At 46.2% G+C, this 15,638-nt stretch overlaps 1 protein-coding gene across 9 annotated transcripts in view; it reads right to left on the bottom strand.

The window, feature by feature from the left end:
* Positions 1-15,638, bottom strand: part of LOC147109615 (metastasis-associated protein MTA1-like) — a 180,529-nt gene that overhangs the window by 118,479 nt on the left and 46,412 nt on the right. For all 9 annotated transcript variants that reach the window (XM_086003690.1, XM_086003691.1, XM_086003692.1 and 6 more), the window contains 2 exons: positions 4,331-4,394; positions 1,166-1,283 (listed from right to left, as the gene is read on the bottom strand). In XM_086003690.1, the coding sequence (XP_085859816.1) occupies positions 1,166-1,283; positions 4,331-4,394 (182 nt within the window). The remainder of the gene's footprint in view (positions 1-1,165; positions 1,284-4,330; positions 4,395-15,638) is intronic.

Raw genomic sequence — 15,638 nt, 5'->3', positions numbered from 1 at the left:
AATGCTAAAACTTTAAAAAGGAGTGGAGGAGCAGAGAGATGTAGGGGGTTGGATACTCCAAAAGTGGAAGGGCAAATCGGTAAAGCTGAAAAAAAAACCCTCTGGGATCCGAGGTTTTATAAATCGTGGTGTTGGCCAGTTGGTCTGGAAGGGATTTTTGGTTGAGCTATAATACGTTTCTGATGTGAAGTCAGATTCAAGATGTCGAGGATTAATTCCCAACGGTCTTGACAGGGAAAAAGGCTGAAGCCACTGGAACAACAGGGCATGAGGTATTTTACCCAAGACAGAAGAAAAGAACTTGCATTTATATACCATCTCTCAGAACCTCAGGACGTCCCAAAGCGCTTCATAGCCAATGAAGTACATTTGAAGTGTAGTCACTGTTGTAATGTAGGAAAAGGACAATCAGCTTACCATTGAAGCTGTTAGCCAGTTTGAGACAATGGAGAAGTATTTAACACTTTGCAGTGATATTCACACATGTAATGTCTTAACGGCCTCATGCACGTGAGCCCAGCAGGGTTTGCTGCAAGGGAAATTCACACCGAGAAGGGCAATAGCTGATTTGATTGGCAGCTCAGCTAGCCAATCCCTGGACACAGAGAGCTGGGGTGGAGCAAAGGTCAAGCTTTCGCCTTCCTGTCCATCTCAGAAAGAAAAACTGCTGGAAAACAAACAGGGCAGTTTGTCGGGAGTTGGTAAGGGACTGAGCCACAATGAGTTAGGGATTGCTCATTCAGCTTAGTGCCAACCAGTTTCAGAGAAATTCCCGATCAGGTAAGTTGTTCTCAGTCTGCTGACAGGGACAGTTTGATGACCTTTGTTGTTTTGTTTGTCACGAGGAGGGTTATGAAATAGGTTCAAATTCACTGTGAATGTTACTGTTTGTTCACACATTATGCGTAAAAAAATCAGCCTGTTGGTTTATAATTGGCTTCATCCCAATGAAGTGTGCATCAGTCCGCCTTTCAGAAAATAAGAGAAATGCACGAGAGGGGCACATACAAGTTGACACGATCCTATTCACATAACAAGGGGTTTCCACTGTTTTGACCGGCCTCCGTCTGTGCTGTAAAATATTATGACTCCATGGAAGGTCCAATCACGAGCCTGTGTTGTTATGAGCGGAGATGTTCATGTGCCAAACCCACTGACCATTTACCTTCTTTCAGTAAGTCTGTAATGTCTGCCTGGTATTGGGGACCGATACGGATCTCTCCTTTATCTGCCAAAAGGGTCTTCAGTTGCGGATCATAGACGAGTGAATAAAAAAAAGTGTCCTGGAGGAGTAGGAATCAAACAAGAGAGATCATTCAGTGTGAACTCACATGAGGTTTGTCTGACTGCTCTGGGGTCAAAATACCGAGTATGTTTGAGCGAAGAGAGACCCCCAGTGTCTGGTAACTCGGACTCTAAAAATAGTTGGTTGCATTTTTTCCTCTCCTACTGAAGGATGAATGTTGTAGAACGGAATATTTTCTACTTTATGCTCCCAGGGCAGGTTCACAACAGGTCAGATACAGAGTAAAGCTCCCTCTACACTGTCCCATCAAATTCTCCCAGGGCAGGAACAGCACGGGTTAGATACAGAGTAAAGCTCCCTCTACACTGTCCCATCAAACACTCCCAGGGCAGGTACAGCACGGGGTTAGATACAGAGTTTAGCTCCCTCCACACTGTCCCATCAAACACTCCCAGGGCAGGGCAAGCACGGGGTTAGATACAGAGTATAGCTCCCTCCACACTGTCCCATCAAACACTCCCAGGGCAGGTACAGCACGGGTTAGATACAGAGTAAAACTCCCTCCACACTGTCCCCTCAAACACTCCCAGGGCAGGTATAGCATGGAGTAGATACAGCGTAAAGCTCCCTCTACACTGTCCCATCAAACATTCCCAGGGCAGGTACAGCACAGGTTAGATACAGCATAAAGCTCCCTCTACACTGTCCCATCAAACACTCCCAGGGCAGGTACAGCACGGGTTAGATACAGAGTAAAGCTCCCTCTACACTGTCCCATCAAACACTCCCAGGGCAGGTACAGCATGGGTTAGATACAGTGTAAAGCTCCCTCTACACTGTCCCATCAAACACTCCCAAGGCAGGGACAGCACGGAGTAGATACAGCATAAAGCTCCCTCTACACTGTCCAATCAAACACTCCCAGGGCAGGGACAGCACGGGTTAGATACAGAGTAAAGCTCCCTCTACACTGTCCCATCAAACACTCCCAGGGCAGGGACAGCACGGGTTAGATACAGAGTAAAGCTCCCTCTACACTGTCCCATCAAACACTCCCAGGGCAGGTATAGCATGGAGTAGATACAGCGTAAAGCTCCCTCTACACTGTCCCATCAAACATTCCCAGGGCAGGTACAGCACGGGTTAGATACAGCATAAAGCTCCCTCTACACTGTCCCATCAAACACTCCCAGGGCAGGTACAGCACGGGTTAGATACAGAGTAAAGCTCCCTCTACACTGTCCCATCAAACACTCCCAGGGCAGGGACAGCATGGAGTAGATACAGCGTAAAGCTCCCTCTACACTGTCCAATCAAACACTCCCAGGGCAGGGACAGCACGGGTTAGATACAGAGTAAAGCTCCCTCTACACTGTCCCATCAAACACTCCCAGGGCAGGGACAGCACGGGTTAGATACAGAGTAAAGCTCCCTCTACACTGTCCCATCAAACACTCCCAGGGCAGGTACAGCACGGGTTAGATACAGAGTAAAGCTCCCTCTACACTGTCCCATCAAACACTCCCAGGGCAGGGACAGCACGGAGTAGATACAGCGTAAAGCTCCCTCTACACTGTCCAATCAAACACTCCCAGGGCAGGGACAGCACGGGTTAGATACAGAGTAAAGCTCCCTCTACACTGTCCCATCAAACACTCCCAGGGCAGGGACAGCACGGGTTAGATACAGAGTAAAGCTCCCTCTACACTGTCCCATCAAACACTCCAGGACAGGTACAGTACGGGTTAGATACAGAGTAAAGCTCCCTCTACACTGTCCCATCAAACACTCCCAGGGCAGGTACAGCACGGGTTAGATACAGCGTAAAGCTCCCTCTACACTGTCCAATCAAACACTCCCAGGGCAGGGACAGCACAGGTTAGATACAGAGTAAAGCTCCCTCTACACTGTCCCATCAAACACTCCAGGACAGGTACAGTACGGGTCAGTAAAATGGTTGATTTTCCAAAAGAACCTAGGATTGACCCTCCCTCCTGGTGCAGGTGGGGATGGGGGTGGGGTTAGTGGGTTTTGAAATGTGTGACTTGACGGGTGTGGAATCCCGGGGTCCCAGCTCACACCCAAGTCCCACCACTCGCCAGTTCTGCGTGTTTGCGTTTCTCCGCACAGCCCGCACTTTGCCCTTTAATCTCTAGAGTGCATTCTAAGACACTTTGTTGAATTTAAAAAGAAAAGCCAATGGTGCCCCTGAAACAGTTGTCCTGCGGGTGAACCACTAACAACCTGAACTTTACAGACAAGGATCTGATTAGGTCACTGAAATCGCTCTTCCCAAGTCTCGGACATTAGCGGATATTCTGAACAAGCACCAGGGTTCACAGAATGATCTGCCTTGACTCTAGGCATGGTAACCCATTCCGATCACCAGGGGCAGTGAAACCAATCCTGGTCATCGGCCATGCCGGCACATTCTGGTTGTGTGTGACTGTCACTGTGGTAGACACAGCAGACCGACCGTTTATAGGAGTCGTGGTACCAAGGTCGGCATGAAAGGATGGACGGAGGGTGTAATATCCAAAACAAATGAATGCATGAGTGAATATAAAAACAGATTCCCCCATTCCCACTGAAGGCACTGGTGGTTATTTTTCCCAAGTAACCTTTCTTAGCTTGCGAGCCTAGGCAGTGAGTGCTGGCATGCTTTATGACTCTGGGGGCATCACCGAAAAATCCTATCTTCGCTTCAGCTGAGATCCACACGCACACAACACACGCAGACGTACAGACACACACACACACACTTTTTAGCAGGGGCACCTGAATAGCAATCTGTCGTGGGAACTCTGACTGATTTTTTTCCCCAGGGATACTGAGGCCAGCTGTGTCACTCCTGCTGCCACCCCACCCCAGTCAGCAAAATCAGTAGACTGGAGGTCAAGCCTGAGACCCTGTGGGTGGTGTGGCTCAGTGCGAGGCCACATGCTGCCCGAGAGCATTATGATGCGAGATTTGCAAAGAGGAATGACCTGTTGGGAAATAATACAAGGCTCACTATACAGCGAGACTGAAACACCTGCATTAAAACCTAATAGCTCACAGACACTTGCAGAAACTGGTCCTTACCTCACGCTCCAGATAGGATAAAAGTAACTCAGTTTCGTTTAGCAGTGTAACGCTGCACTTACCCCTGGAAAGAAAGCAAAAAGCCATCAGTAAGGGTTTCTGTCGGGTTTTCTGATGGGCAAGAAGTAGAATCCCTCTGCTCCGGTGTCTGAGTCAGAAGGTTGTGGGTTCAAGCCCCACTCCAGAGACTTGAGCACATAATCTAGGCTGACACTCCAGTGCAGTACCGAGCGAGTGCTGCACTGTCAGAGGTGCCGTCTTTCAGATGCAACATTAAATCCAGGCCCGATCTGCCCGCTCAGGAGGACGTAAATATTTCAAAGAAAAAGGAGTTTTCCCCGGTATCCTGGCCAATATTTATCCCTCAACCAACATCACTAAAACCGACTATCTGGTCATTATCACATTGCAGTTTGTGGGACCTTGCTCCACGCAAATTGGCTGTAGCATTTCCTACATTACAACAGTGACTATTGTATTTCATTGGCTGTGAAGTGCTTTTGGGCTTCCCGAGGTCGTGAAAGGTGCTGTATAAATGCAAGTTCTTTCTATTAGATTCAATGCAAGTCTTTTTTTTCTTTTTTGATGTGTTGGGACATTGGCAGTGATGGTCTTGAGGTATGACAGCACCAGAATGGTGGCGGTGTAGTTCAGGAGCGCTGGGGAGGAGGGTTACTGGGTGCCACTCAGAAAAGAATAATCACTGTGGCTGTGACCTGGCTAAAATTTCTTGAAAATGTTTCTTATCTTAATAAAAGCACAAAAAGCACTTTCAAGAACTTAAAAAGTCAATTTCCGAGAAGGGATGCCGCGATAGGGATTTCCCTATGGAGCGGGGGGAAACGCACAGATGCCTGGGACAGAGGGAGGGGAGAATAGTGAGAAGCGGCAGGGGCCGTGGGGAAAGGCGCAGGCAATGTGCGTGAGAGGGGTAAACTGTTTCCAGTGGCAAAATTGTCGGTGACCAGAGGGCATGGATTTAAGGTGATTCACAAAAGAGCCGGAGACAGCGAGAAGATCATTTTTACGCAGCGAGTTATGATGATCTGGAATGCACTGCCTGAAAGAGTTGTGGAAGCAAATTCAATAACAACTTGCGGAATAGGTTTGGATTGTGAGAGTGCGGGGGTGGAGGGCTTGCTGGGCTGTGGGGAGGGAGCAGGGCGGTGGGGCTAGTTGGATGGCTCTTTCAAGGAGCCGGCACGGGCACGATGGGTCGCATGGCTTCCTTCTGTGCTATATCATTCGAAGGAGGGAGGAAGGGGGAAATGGCAGACAGTGAGATGTCTGTAGCAAGGGCTGACTGGAGGGAGCACGCAGGAGAGGAAAAGCACGCCCACTCAGGGGCAGCTGGGAAGAGGGCTGAAGGCTGGAATTCTGTTAATTCCACAGAAGGATCAAAAAGGGAAAAGAGTTCCCAGAGCACGGAGCTGAGAGAGCCTCTTGTTGTTTAAACCTCAACCGGTGCCGAGTTGGGTAAATTCATCAGTCATGTACTCCCCAATGAAGAGCCACACTCTTAGACAATTGACACTACAATGTTGGAGCACTAGCATAAACTCCCGCCTGCCCCAGCCCCCACCACCCCCCACTCTGAATCGCACAGCTCCCCATTGAAATCAATGGATAAGGAAATCTGCAATGGTGTCAGCCGTAGCTCAGTGGTAGCGCTCTCGCCTCTGGATCAGAAGGACGTGAGTTCAAGTCCCACTCCAGAGACTTGAGCACAAAATATAGGCTGTCACTTCAGTGCCATCTTTCAGATTTGACATTAAACTGAAGCCTCATCTGACCTCTCCTCAGTTGGTTGTAAAAGATCCCACAGCACTATTTCGAAGAGCAAGGGAGTTCTCCCCAGTTTCCATGCCAATATTTATTCTTCAACCAATACCTAAAACAGATAATCTGGTCATTTATTTCATTGCTGTTTGTAGGAGCTTGCTATGCACAAATTGGACAAAATACTGACTGCCTGTTCTTTTAATGTCCACTTGAAGAGACAGGCAACTCACCCAAATGGCAGCATGTCTGAGAGTGCAGCATCCCCTCAGCACTGCACTGGAGAGTCAGTCTAGGTTACATGCTTAAGCCTAGAGTGGGGCTCGAGCCCACACCCCTGCTAACTCAGAGGCCAGGGTGTTACCAACCGAGTCAAGCCGACACTTACCTGTGAAGAAATTATAGAATTAGACAGCACAGAAGGAGGCCATTCGCCCATCATACTTGTGCCGGCTCTTTTAAAGAGCTATCTAATTAGTCCCACTCCTCTGCTCTTTCCCCACAGTCTTGAATTTTTTTCCCTTTACAGGTAGATATCCAATTCCCTTTTGAAAGTTACTATTGAATCTGCTTCCACCACCCTTTCAGGGAGTGCATTTCATAAGAACATAAGAAATAGGAGCAGGAGTAGGCCATTCGGCCCCTCGAGCCTGCTCCGCCATTCAATGAGATCATGGCTGATCTTCTGCCTCAACTCCATTCACCGGCCCTATCGCCATATCCCTTGATGCCCTTCCTAGTCAGAAATCTATCGACTTCTGTTTTGAATATACCCAATGGCTGAGCCTCCACAGCTCTCTGGGGCAAAGAATTCCAAAGGTTCACCACCCTGTGTGTGAAGAAATTTCTTCTCATCTCAGTCCTGAATGGCCTACCCTTTATCCTGAGGCTGTGGCCCCTGGTTCCAGACTCCCCAGCCAAGGGAAACATTCTCCCAGCATCCACCCTATCAAGCCCTGCAATAATTTTGTATGCTTCAATGAGATCCCCTCTCGTTCTTCTGAATTCAAGAGAATACAGGCCTGGTTTACTCAATCTCTTCTCATACAACAGTCCCGCCATCCCAGAAATCAATCTCGTGAACCTTCGTTGCACTCCCTCTATTGCAAGTATATCCTTCCTTAGGCAAGGAGACCAAAATTGTACACAGTACTCCAGGTGTGGTCTCACCAAGGCCCTATATAATTGGAGTAAGACTTCTTTACTCCTGTACTCAAATCCTATTGTAATGAAGGCCAGCATACCATTTGTCTTCCTAATGGCTTGCTGCACCTGCACATTCACTTTCAGTGACTCATATACAAGGACACCCAGTGTGGTGTATGTGCCTTTAAGAGCCCCAGGTGTGCTGTAATGCCGGTAATTGCCACTCGGGCTATATAAGCCTGTATATTGTGTATATCCGTTAGAACCCCCCCCCCCAGACTTTGCTTAGTAAATACCTATGAACCAACTCCTGTCTTCAGTGTCTTTATCAACACACGGACACTACAGTGGCGACGAAGTGGAAACGGACTTACCTGAAATTCGGCAGCACCTCAAGGACATCGATTCCTCGGGCGTCCAGAAGACTCAAGGAAGTGAGAGAAGCTGTGGTTTCACCAGCTGGCCAAGCTGGTGGCAGGTACTGCGCTAATCCTTCCTGGGCATCAGGCTGGGGCTCCAGCGGCTGGCTCTACAGCTGAGACAGGCAGCGAAATCGGAGGCAAGCAATAACGGACTGGGAGGGAGCACTCGGGAGATGGCTGGCGCAGCAAGCAGGTCAGTGTTCAGACCTCCGGCGGGAACGAGTCTCCAACAGTAAATTTAAAAAAAAGAGAAAGGAAACCGCAGTAAACACCGTTGTTATCGGCAGCAGCGGCGGGAAAGCGCGGGAAGCGCCATATCTTTGCTACAGAAAAGAAAAAAAAGCGCGGGAAGCACCATATCTTTTCTGAAATGCCTAAGTCTGGCAATATTGATGCTTTTGATAGCGAAATAGAGGATTGGACCACATACGTGGAAAGAGTAGAGGTATATTGCACTGCAAATGGAATAGAAGATGAAAAAAAAGCTTCAGTACTTCTGAACTTAATGGGCGCAAAGACATACGGGCTGTTACGAAATTTAATCACTCCAGCCAAACCAAAGGACAAGAATTTTAAAGAAATTGTTGATACCCTGCAGGAGCACTTAAACCCAACACCGCTGCTGATAGCGGAACGATTCAAGTTCTTCAAGAGAAATCAACACAAGAATGAAAGTAATGCTGATTACCTAACCGAATTAAGAAAGCTATCAAAGTACTGCCAATTCGGGGCAGGACTATCAGATTATCTTCGAGACAAATTCGTTTGCGGTCTCTTAAGTGAAGGAACACAAAAAAGACTGCTTTCTGAAAAAGATTTAACATTGGACAAAGCTTTCAGTATGGCTGTATCATACGAAGCAGCAGCAAAAGGAGCTGCAGAGATACAACAAAAGACACAGGACTTCGGCACCCATGAAATGACACAGGGTTTCGAAAGATGTTATCGCTGCGGCAGATCCACCCATAACCAGAGGGACTGCTGGTTCAAGGACAAAGCATGCAGGCAATGCGGAAAGGTTGGACTCATTGCACGGGTATGCCGATCTGGACAAAATAAATCCACAGACAGAAAAAAAAAATCAATAAAGAAAAGTACAGGAAGGTACAAATGATGACGGACAGTAGCTCCGAAGACCAGAAGAGCGATAGCGACTTTGAAAACAAGAGACTAAGCTGTCTCAAATTACATAATGTACTTGCCAAAGATGATTACCAAACCATTTGGGTTACCCTCACAATAGCAGGGTCCCCAGTTAAAATGGAGCTAGATACAGGATCAGCTCTAACCGTAATAAATCGACGGGATTACGAGAGGCTATTTTCGCATATACCTCTAAAAGACACATCCATTATCTTAAAAACATATACGGGGTAGAAAGTATACCCCAAAGGAAAAATAAGGGTGCCTGTTGTATACAACGGCAAAGAAATACAAAAGTTGTATTTATACATTCTACAAGATGGTGGTCCACCGTTGTTGGGACGTGAATGGATCAGGAAGATACGTTTAGACTGGCACTCCATTCAGGCACTGACGGTGACCAGTAAGGAAAAAAAACAATGATGACATCATACCTGAACGATTAAAAGACATCTTGGCCAACGCCAAAGAAGTGTTTCAAGAGAAACTAGGAACCTTGAAAGGCATCACCGCCTCAATAAAAGTGGAAGATGCAGCAATTCCCAAATTTTTTAAGGCAAGACCGGTGCCATACGCAATACGTCCAGCCGTCGAAGCAGAGCTGGAGAATTTGGAAAAAGCAGGCGTATTATCCAAAATAGATTGGAGCGAATGGGCAACACCCATCGTTCCAGTCATGAAAAAAGCATTGAATAAAGATAAATCTGAAGAACAGAGAAAAATTCGCATCTGTGGTGACTTCAAGGTGACTGTAAACCCGGTCCTTCACACAGTACAGTATCCTCTTCCGAGGATAGAAGATATTTTCGCCTCACTATCCGGAGGGAAACGTTTCACCAAAATTGACTTGGCACAGGCATATCTACAGATGGAGGTTAACGAGGCCTCTAAAAAGTATCTCACGATAAACACACACAAAGGCCTGTACCAGTACAATCGACTGGTTTTTGGAGTAGCATCAGCTCCAGCTATCTGGCAAAGAGCTATGGAGCAAGTCCTGCAAGGGATTCCGGGGACTAAATGCTACCTAGACGACATCCTTGTAACAGGAGAAAACGACAACGAGCACCTTGCCAATTTGGAGCAGGTGCTCACTAGGCTGAAAGAACGGGGCCTACGAGCGAATCGCCCCAAGTGCGGATTTTTCCAAAATCAGATATCATATTGTGGCCACATAATTAATAATGAAGGGTTGCATAAGTCACCTGAAAAAATTGAAGCGGTTATAAAAGCCCCAGCACCTGAAAATGTTTCACAATTAAGGTCGTTCCTGGGATTAATAAATTACTATCATAAATTTTTACCGAACTTGTCAACTCTTCTACACCCTCTTAATGAACTTCTACAAACAGGAGTGATTTGGAAATGGAACGAAGACTGTAAACGTGCCTTCCATAAATGCAAAGACTTAATCACATCCGAAGAAGTTTTGGCTCATTACAACCCATCACTGCCAATCAGACTGGCGTGCGATGCATCCCCTTACGGCATAGGAGCAGTATTATCCCATAAATTCCCTGATGGCTCAGAACGGCCGATAGCTTTTGCGTCACGCTCATTAAACTCAGCTGAGCATAACTATGCCCAAATCGACAGGGAAGCACTCAGCCTGGTATGGGGAGTGAAGAAATTCAACCATTACCTACACGGACAAAAATTTACCTTGTTGACTGACCATCAACCCCTCATCTCCATATTCAACCCTAAAAAAGGTGTTCCCATTATGACAGCGCAAAGGCTACAGAGGTGGTCCCTTTTTCTAGGGGCACACCAATACAACATAGAATACAAAGGGTCAAAACAGCATGGGAATGCTGACGGTTTATCGCGCCTACCGTTGCCAACGGTAGAAGAGGCACCTACAGTAGACCCAGTAGAGATGTTCCACTCTACCATAGTGGAATGTCTACCAGTGACAAATTCTGCCATTGAAAGGGAGACGAGAAATGACCCGACTCTCTCACGGGTCTACGATTTAACAGTGAAGGGATGGCCAGCACATGGCGAACCACTGTTGCCAGCATTCTCGCAAAGAAGAGAACAGCTGTCAGTGTGCCGAGGAATCTTGATGTGTGGATCCAGAGTGGTGATTCCACCCAAACTCCAGGATAAAGTGCTAAAGGAGCTTCACGAGGGGCATCTGGGTGGAGTGAAAATGAAGAACCTAGCTAGGGCGTTTGTATGGTGGCCGGGTATCGATGGAGACATCGAAGAAATGACCAAGAGCTGCCTAGGATGCCAGAAGGTCCAAAACGCTCCACCACAAGCCCCTCTACAGCCATGGGAGTGGCCCTCATCTCCCTGGCAAAGGGTGCACATCGACTTTGCTGGTCCATTTATGGACTCAATGTTCTTAATCGCGGTTGATGCACACTCCAAGTGGCCGGAGGTAATAAAGATGTCCTCCACCACCACGGAAAAAACCATCACAGTATTAAGGACCATATTTGCCAGGAATGGGCTGCCGGAACAGATATGTTCTGATAATGGACCGCAATTTGTGTCCGAAGAATTCAGAAAGTTCTTAAAAAACAATGGGGTTAAGCACTACACGTCCGCCCCATACCATCCTGCCACCAATGGATTGGCTGAAAGGTTTGTCCAGACCTTCAAGAAGGCCATAAAGGCCATGGGTAATGAAGACATAAAACTTCAGCACAAGGTGGATAACTTCTTATTCGCATACAGGAATGCAACACATATGGTTACCAACCAAACTCCCGCCATGATGTTCTTCAATAGAAACCTAAGATGCCGGCTGGATTTGGTCAAGCCCAACATCAGAAGGGACGTGGAGAACCAGCAGTTTCAAGGCATGAATGAAAGGCTAACTAGAACCTTCCAGATAGGTCAACAAGTTTTGGCCCGGGACTACCATACCGAGAAATGGCAGCCTGGAACTATCTGCACACGACTAGGACCACTGATGTATACCGTGGACATTGGAGAAAGCATAATAAGGCGCCATGCTGACCAAATCATAAAGTCATCCGAAAAGGGACAACCTACACAACTCTATACATCTAACGATGAAGCAGAGATATCCATATCTACCTCCGATCCGGTGATACTGGAACCCGATGAACCCGACACTGGCATTCAAGCCGAATCAGCCTTGCCAGAAGAACCTACTGCACCACCAGAAACTACTACACCCCCGAGGCGTTATCCGGACCGAGTCAGGAAGCCTCCTGAGAGACTAACTTATAATTAATTAACTACAGCAATGTATATTATTTTGCTTATAACATGTAATTAATAATTACTTAAAATATGATGTACTGGTTAGCTAAAAGGGGAGGAATTGTGGTGTATGTGCCTTTAAGAGCCCCAGGTGTGCTGTAATGCCGGTAATTGCCACTCAGGCTATATAAGCCTGTATATTGTGTATATCCGTTAGAACCCCCCCCCAGACTTTGCTTAGTAAACACCTATGAACCAACTCCTGTCTTCAGTGTCTTTATCAACACACGGACACTACACCCAGGTCCCTTTGAGCATCTGCATTCCCCAATCTTTCACCATTTAGGAAATAGTCTACCTTTCTGTTTTTTCTACCAAAGTGGATAACTTCACATTTATACACAATATAATCCATCTGCCATGTCCTCGCCCACTCACTGAGCCTGTCGAGATCCCCTTGAAGCCTCTTCACATCCTCTTTGCAACTGACACTGCCACTTAGCTTTGTGGTGTGGAGATGCTCCGGAGTTGGACTAGGGTGGACAAATGTAAAAAGTCACACAACACCAGGTTATAGTCCAACAGCTTTATTTGAAATCACAAGCTTTCGGAGCGCTGCTCCTTCTTCACCTGAAGAAGGAGCAGCGCTCCGAAAGCTTGTGATTTCAAATAAAGCTGTTGGACTATAACCTGGTGTTGTGTGACTTTTTACACTTAGCTTTGTGTCATCGGCAAATTTGGAAATGTTACATTTAGTCCTCTCATCCAAATCATCGATATAGATTGTGAATAGCTGGGACCCAAGCACTGATCCTTGCGGTACCCCACTAGTCACAGACTGCCATCCTGAAAAAGACCCGTTTATCCCTACTCTTTGCTTTGTGTCTGTTAATCAATTCTCAATCCATGCTAGTATATTACCCCCAATTCCATGTGCCCTAATTTTGTTCACCAACCTCTTGTGTGGGACCTTATCGAAGGCCTTCTGAAAATCCAAATACACCACATCTACCGGTTCCCCTTTGTCTACTCCACTAGTTACATCCTCAAAGATTTCCAGGGTTTGTCAAACAGAACTTCCCTTTCATAAATCCATGTTGACTCTGCCCAATCTTACTATTAGTTTCTAAGTGCCCAGTTATTGCATCCTTTACAATAGATTCCAGCATTTTCCCAACTACTGATGTGAGGCTAACAGGTCTGTAGTTCCCTGTTTTCTCTCTCCCTCCTTTCTTAAATAGCGTGGTTATATTTGCTATCCTCCAATCTGCAGGAATCATTCCAGAATCTATTGAATTTTGGAAGATGACAACCAATGCGTCCACTGTCCCAATGGCCACCTCTTTCAAAACCCTAGGATGTAGGTCATCCGGTCCTTGAGATTATCGACTTTTAGTCCCATTAATTTTGCTAGTACTGTTTTTGTTACTAATAATACAGGAAACTCTCGTTTAAACGACACCTAAATATCCGGAATTCTCTATTAACCGGCAAAATTCTCACTCCAAAAACAACACCTCAATAACCAGCAATGTTGCTGAGTCCGAGTCTCCCGCGGTGCCCGAGTTAGTCAGTGGGGGTAGTTCTCCAAACTGCCACTACTCGGCTTCTTGGCGCTGTCGGAAGTCGGAACACCTCAATACCCCTGTAACAGGAGTCTGACTCTCCCGCGCTGCCGGTAGTCTCTTCTGATCCGCCATTTTACAGGGGTACTGTGTGTCTCCCACGCTGCTGGTAGTCATTGCATTGTATTACCCTCAACTGGCAGTACTGTACTTAATCAAGCATCTTCCACCATCCATTTAACACAATATTCTGCAGGTGAGTACCCAATTACTGTATACTGCACATTTCTTGATTTTTTTATTTTTCTTTGTTAAAAATAGCTTCGGTAGATAACTCTCTCCGCCATCCGGAATTTTTGATCAACCGGCAACACGCCGGTCCCGTCGGTGCCGGATACCAAAGAGTTTCCCGTAATTTCTTTAAGTTCCTCATTCTCGACACACCCTTGGTTTTCTCGTATTTCTGGGAGGTTTTTTGTGTCTTTCTCCGTGAAGATAGAAACAAAGTATTTATTTAATTTCTCTGCCATTTCCTCATTCCCCGTTATAAATTCTCCCGTCTCTGACTGTAAAGGACCTACATTTACCTTCACTTTTCCTTTTCACATACCTATAGAAGCTTTTACAATCTGTTTTTATATTTTTCACTAGTTTGTGCTCATATTCCATTTTCCCTTTCTTTATCAATTTCTTGGTCCCCCTTTGCTGATTTCTAAAAAGATCCCAATCCTCAGGCTGACCGCTTTTTCTGGCAACTTTATAAGCTTCCTCCTTTGACTTACTACAAGCTTTAATTTCTTTTGTTAGCCATGGTTGCGTCACTTTTCCTTTTGGGTTTTTATGCCCTAGAGGAATATATGTTTGTTGCAAATTATGCATTATTTCCTTGAATATTAGCCATTGTATGTCCACCTTCATACCTTTTAGTGTAGTCTCCCAATCTACCATGGCCAACTTGTCCCTCATACCCTTGTAGTTTCCTCTGTTTAGATTGAAGACCTTAGTTTCAGATTGGACTACATCACTCTCAAACTTAATGTAAAATTCAATCATATTATGGTCACTTGTCCCTAAAGGCCCCATTACCACAAGATTATTAATTAGCCTTTTCTCATTACACAGTACCAGATCCAGAATAGCCTGTTCCCTGGTTGGTTCCTCCACATACTGATCCAGGAAACCATCTCGCATGCATTCCAAGAATTCGTCCTCCACACCATTAGTGGTAATTTGATTTGCCCAGTCAATATGTAGATTAAAGTCCCCCATGATTACCGTATTGCCCTTGTTACATGCACTTCTATCTCTGGATTGATACTGTGCCCTACATTACCACTACCATTTGGTGGCCTATACACAACTTCCACCAATGTTTCCCACCTTTTGCTGTTTCTTAGCTCCACCCAAACTGATTCCAGTTCTACATCACGATCTGCCAAGCCAAGATCTTTTATCTCTACCATACCAATCTCATCCCTTATTAACAGTGCTACGCCACCTCCTTTTCCTTTTTGTCTGTCCTTCCTAAATGTTGAGTACCCTGGAACATTCAGTTCCCAACTTTGGTTACCCTGCAATCATGTCTCTGTAATGGCAATTACATCATACCCATTTACTTCTATTAGTGCCATTAATTCATCCACCTTGTTGCGAATGCTATGTGCATTTAGATAAAGTGCCTTCAACTTTGCCTGTTTAATATTTTTCTGCACTTTGACCCTCTTTACTGTTGGCCTTTGTTTCTGCTCCATACTAGTTTTGCTGACTACTTTTCGAACTTGCACTTCCAGCTTTGTTTCTCTCTGTTCTGGGCCCACACTTAGGTTCTCATCCCCAACAAACTAGGTTAAATCCTTCCCAATAGCAAACCCCCCTGCGAGGATATTGGTCCCGGTTCTGCCGAGGTGTAACCCTTACAGCTTGTACAGGTCCCACCTTCCCCAGAATCAGTCCCAATGCCTCAGGAATTTAAATCCCTCCCTCCTACACCATCTCTCCAGCCATGCATTCAGCTGGTCTATTCTCCTATTTCTGCTCTCGCTAGCACGTGGCACTAGGAGTAATCCTGAG

Source organism: Somniosus microcephalus, chromosome 12 (genome assembly GCF_052327205.1).
Source record: "Somniosus microcephalus isolate GS21.2 chromosome 12, FLI_Smic_1.0, whole genome shotgun sequence".
In the NCBI taxonomy this organism is placed as follows: domain Eukaryota; kingdom Metazoa; phylum Chordata; class Chondrichthyes; order Squaliformes; family Somniosidae; genus Somniosus; species Somniosus microcephalus.
The sequence above is the reverse complement of the archived record's forward strand: the minus strand, read 5'-3'. Positions and strand labels throughout refer to the sequence as shown.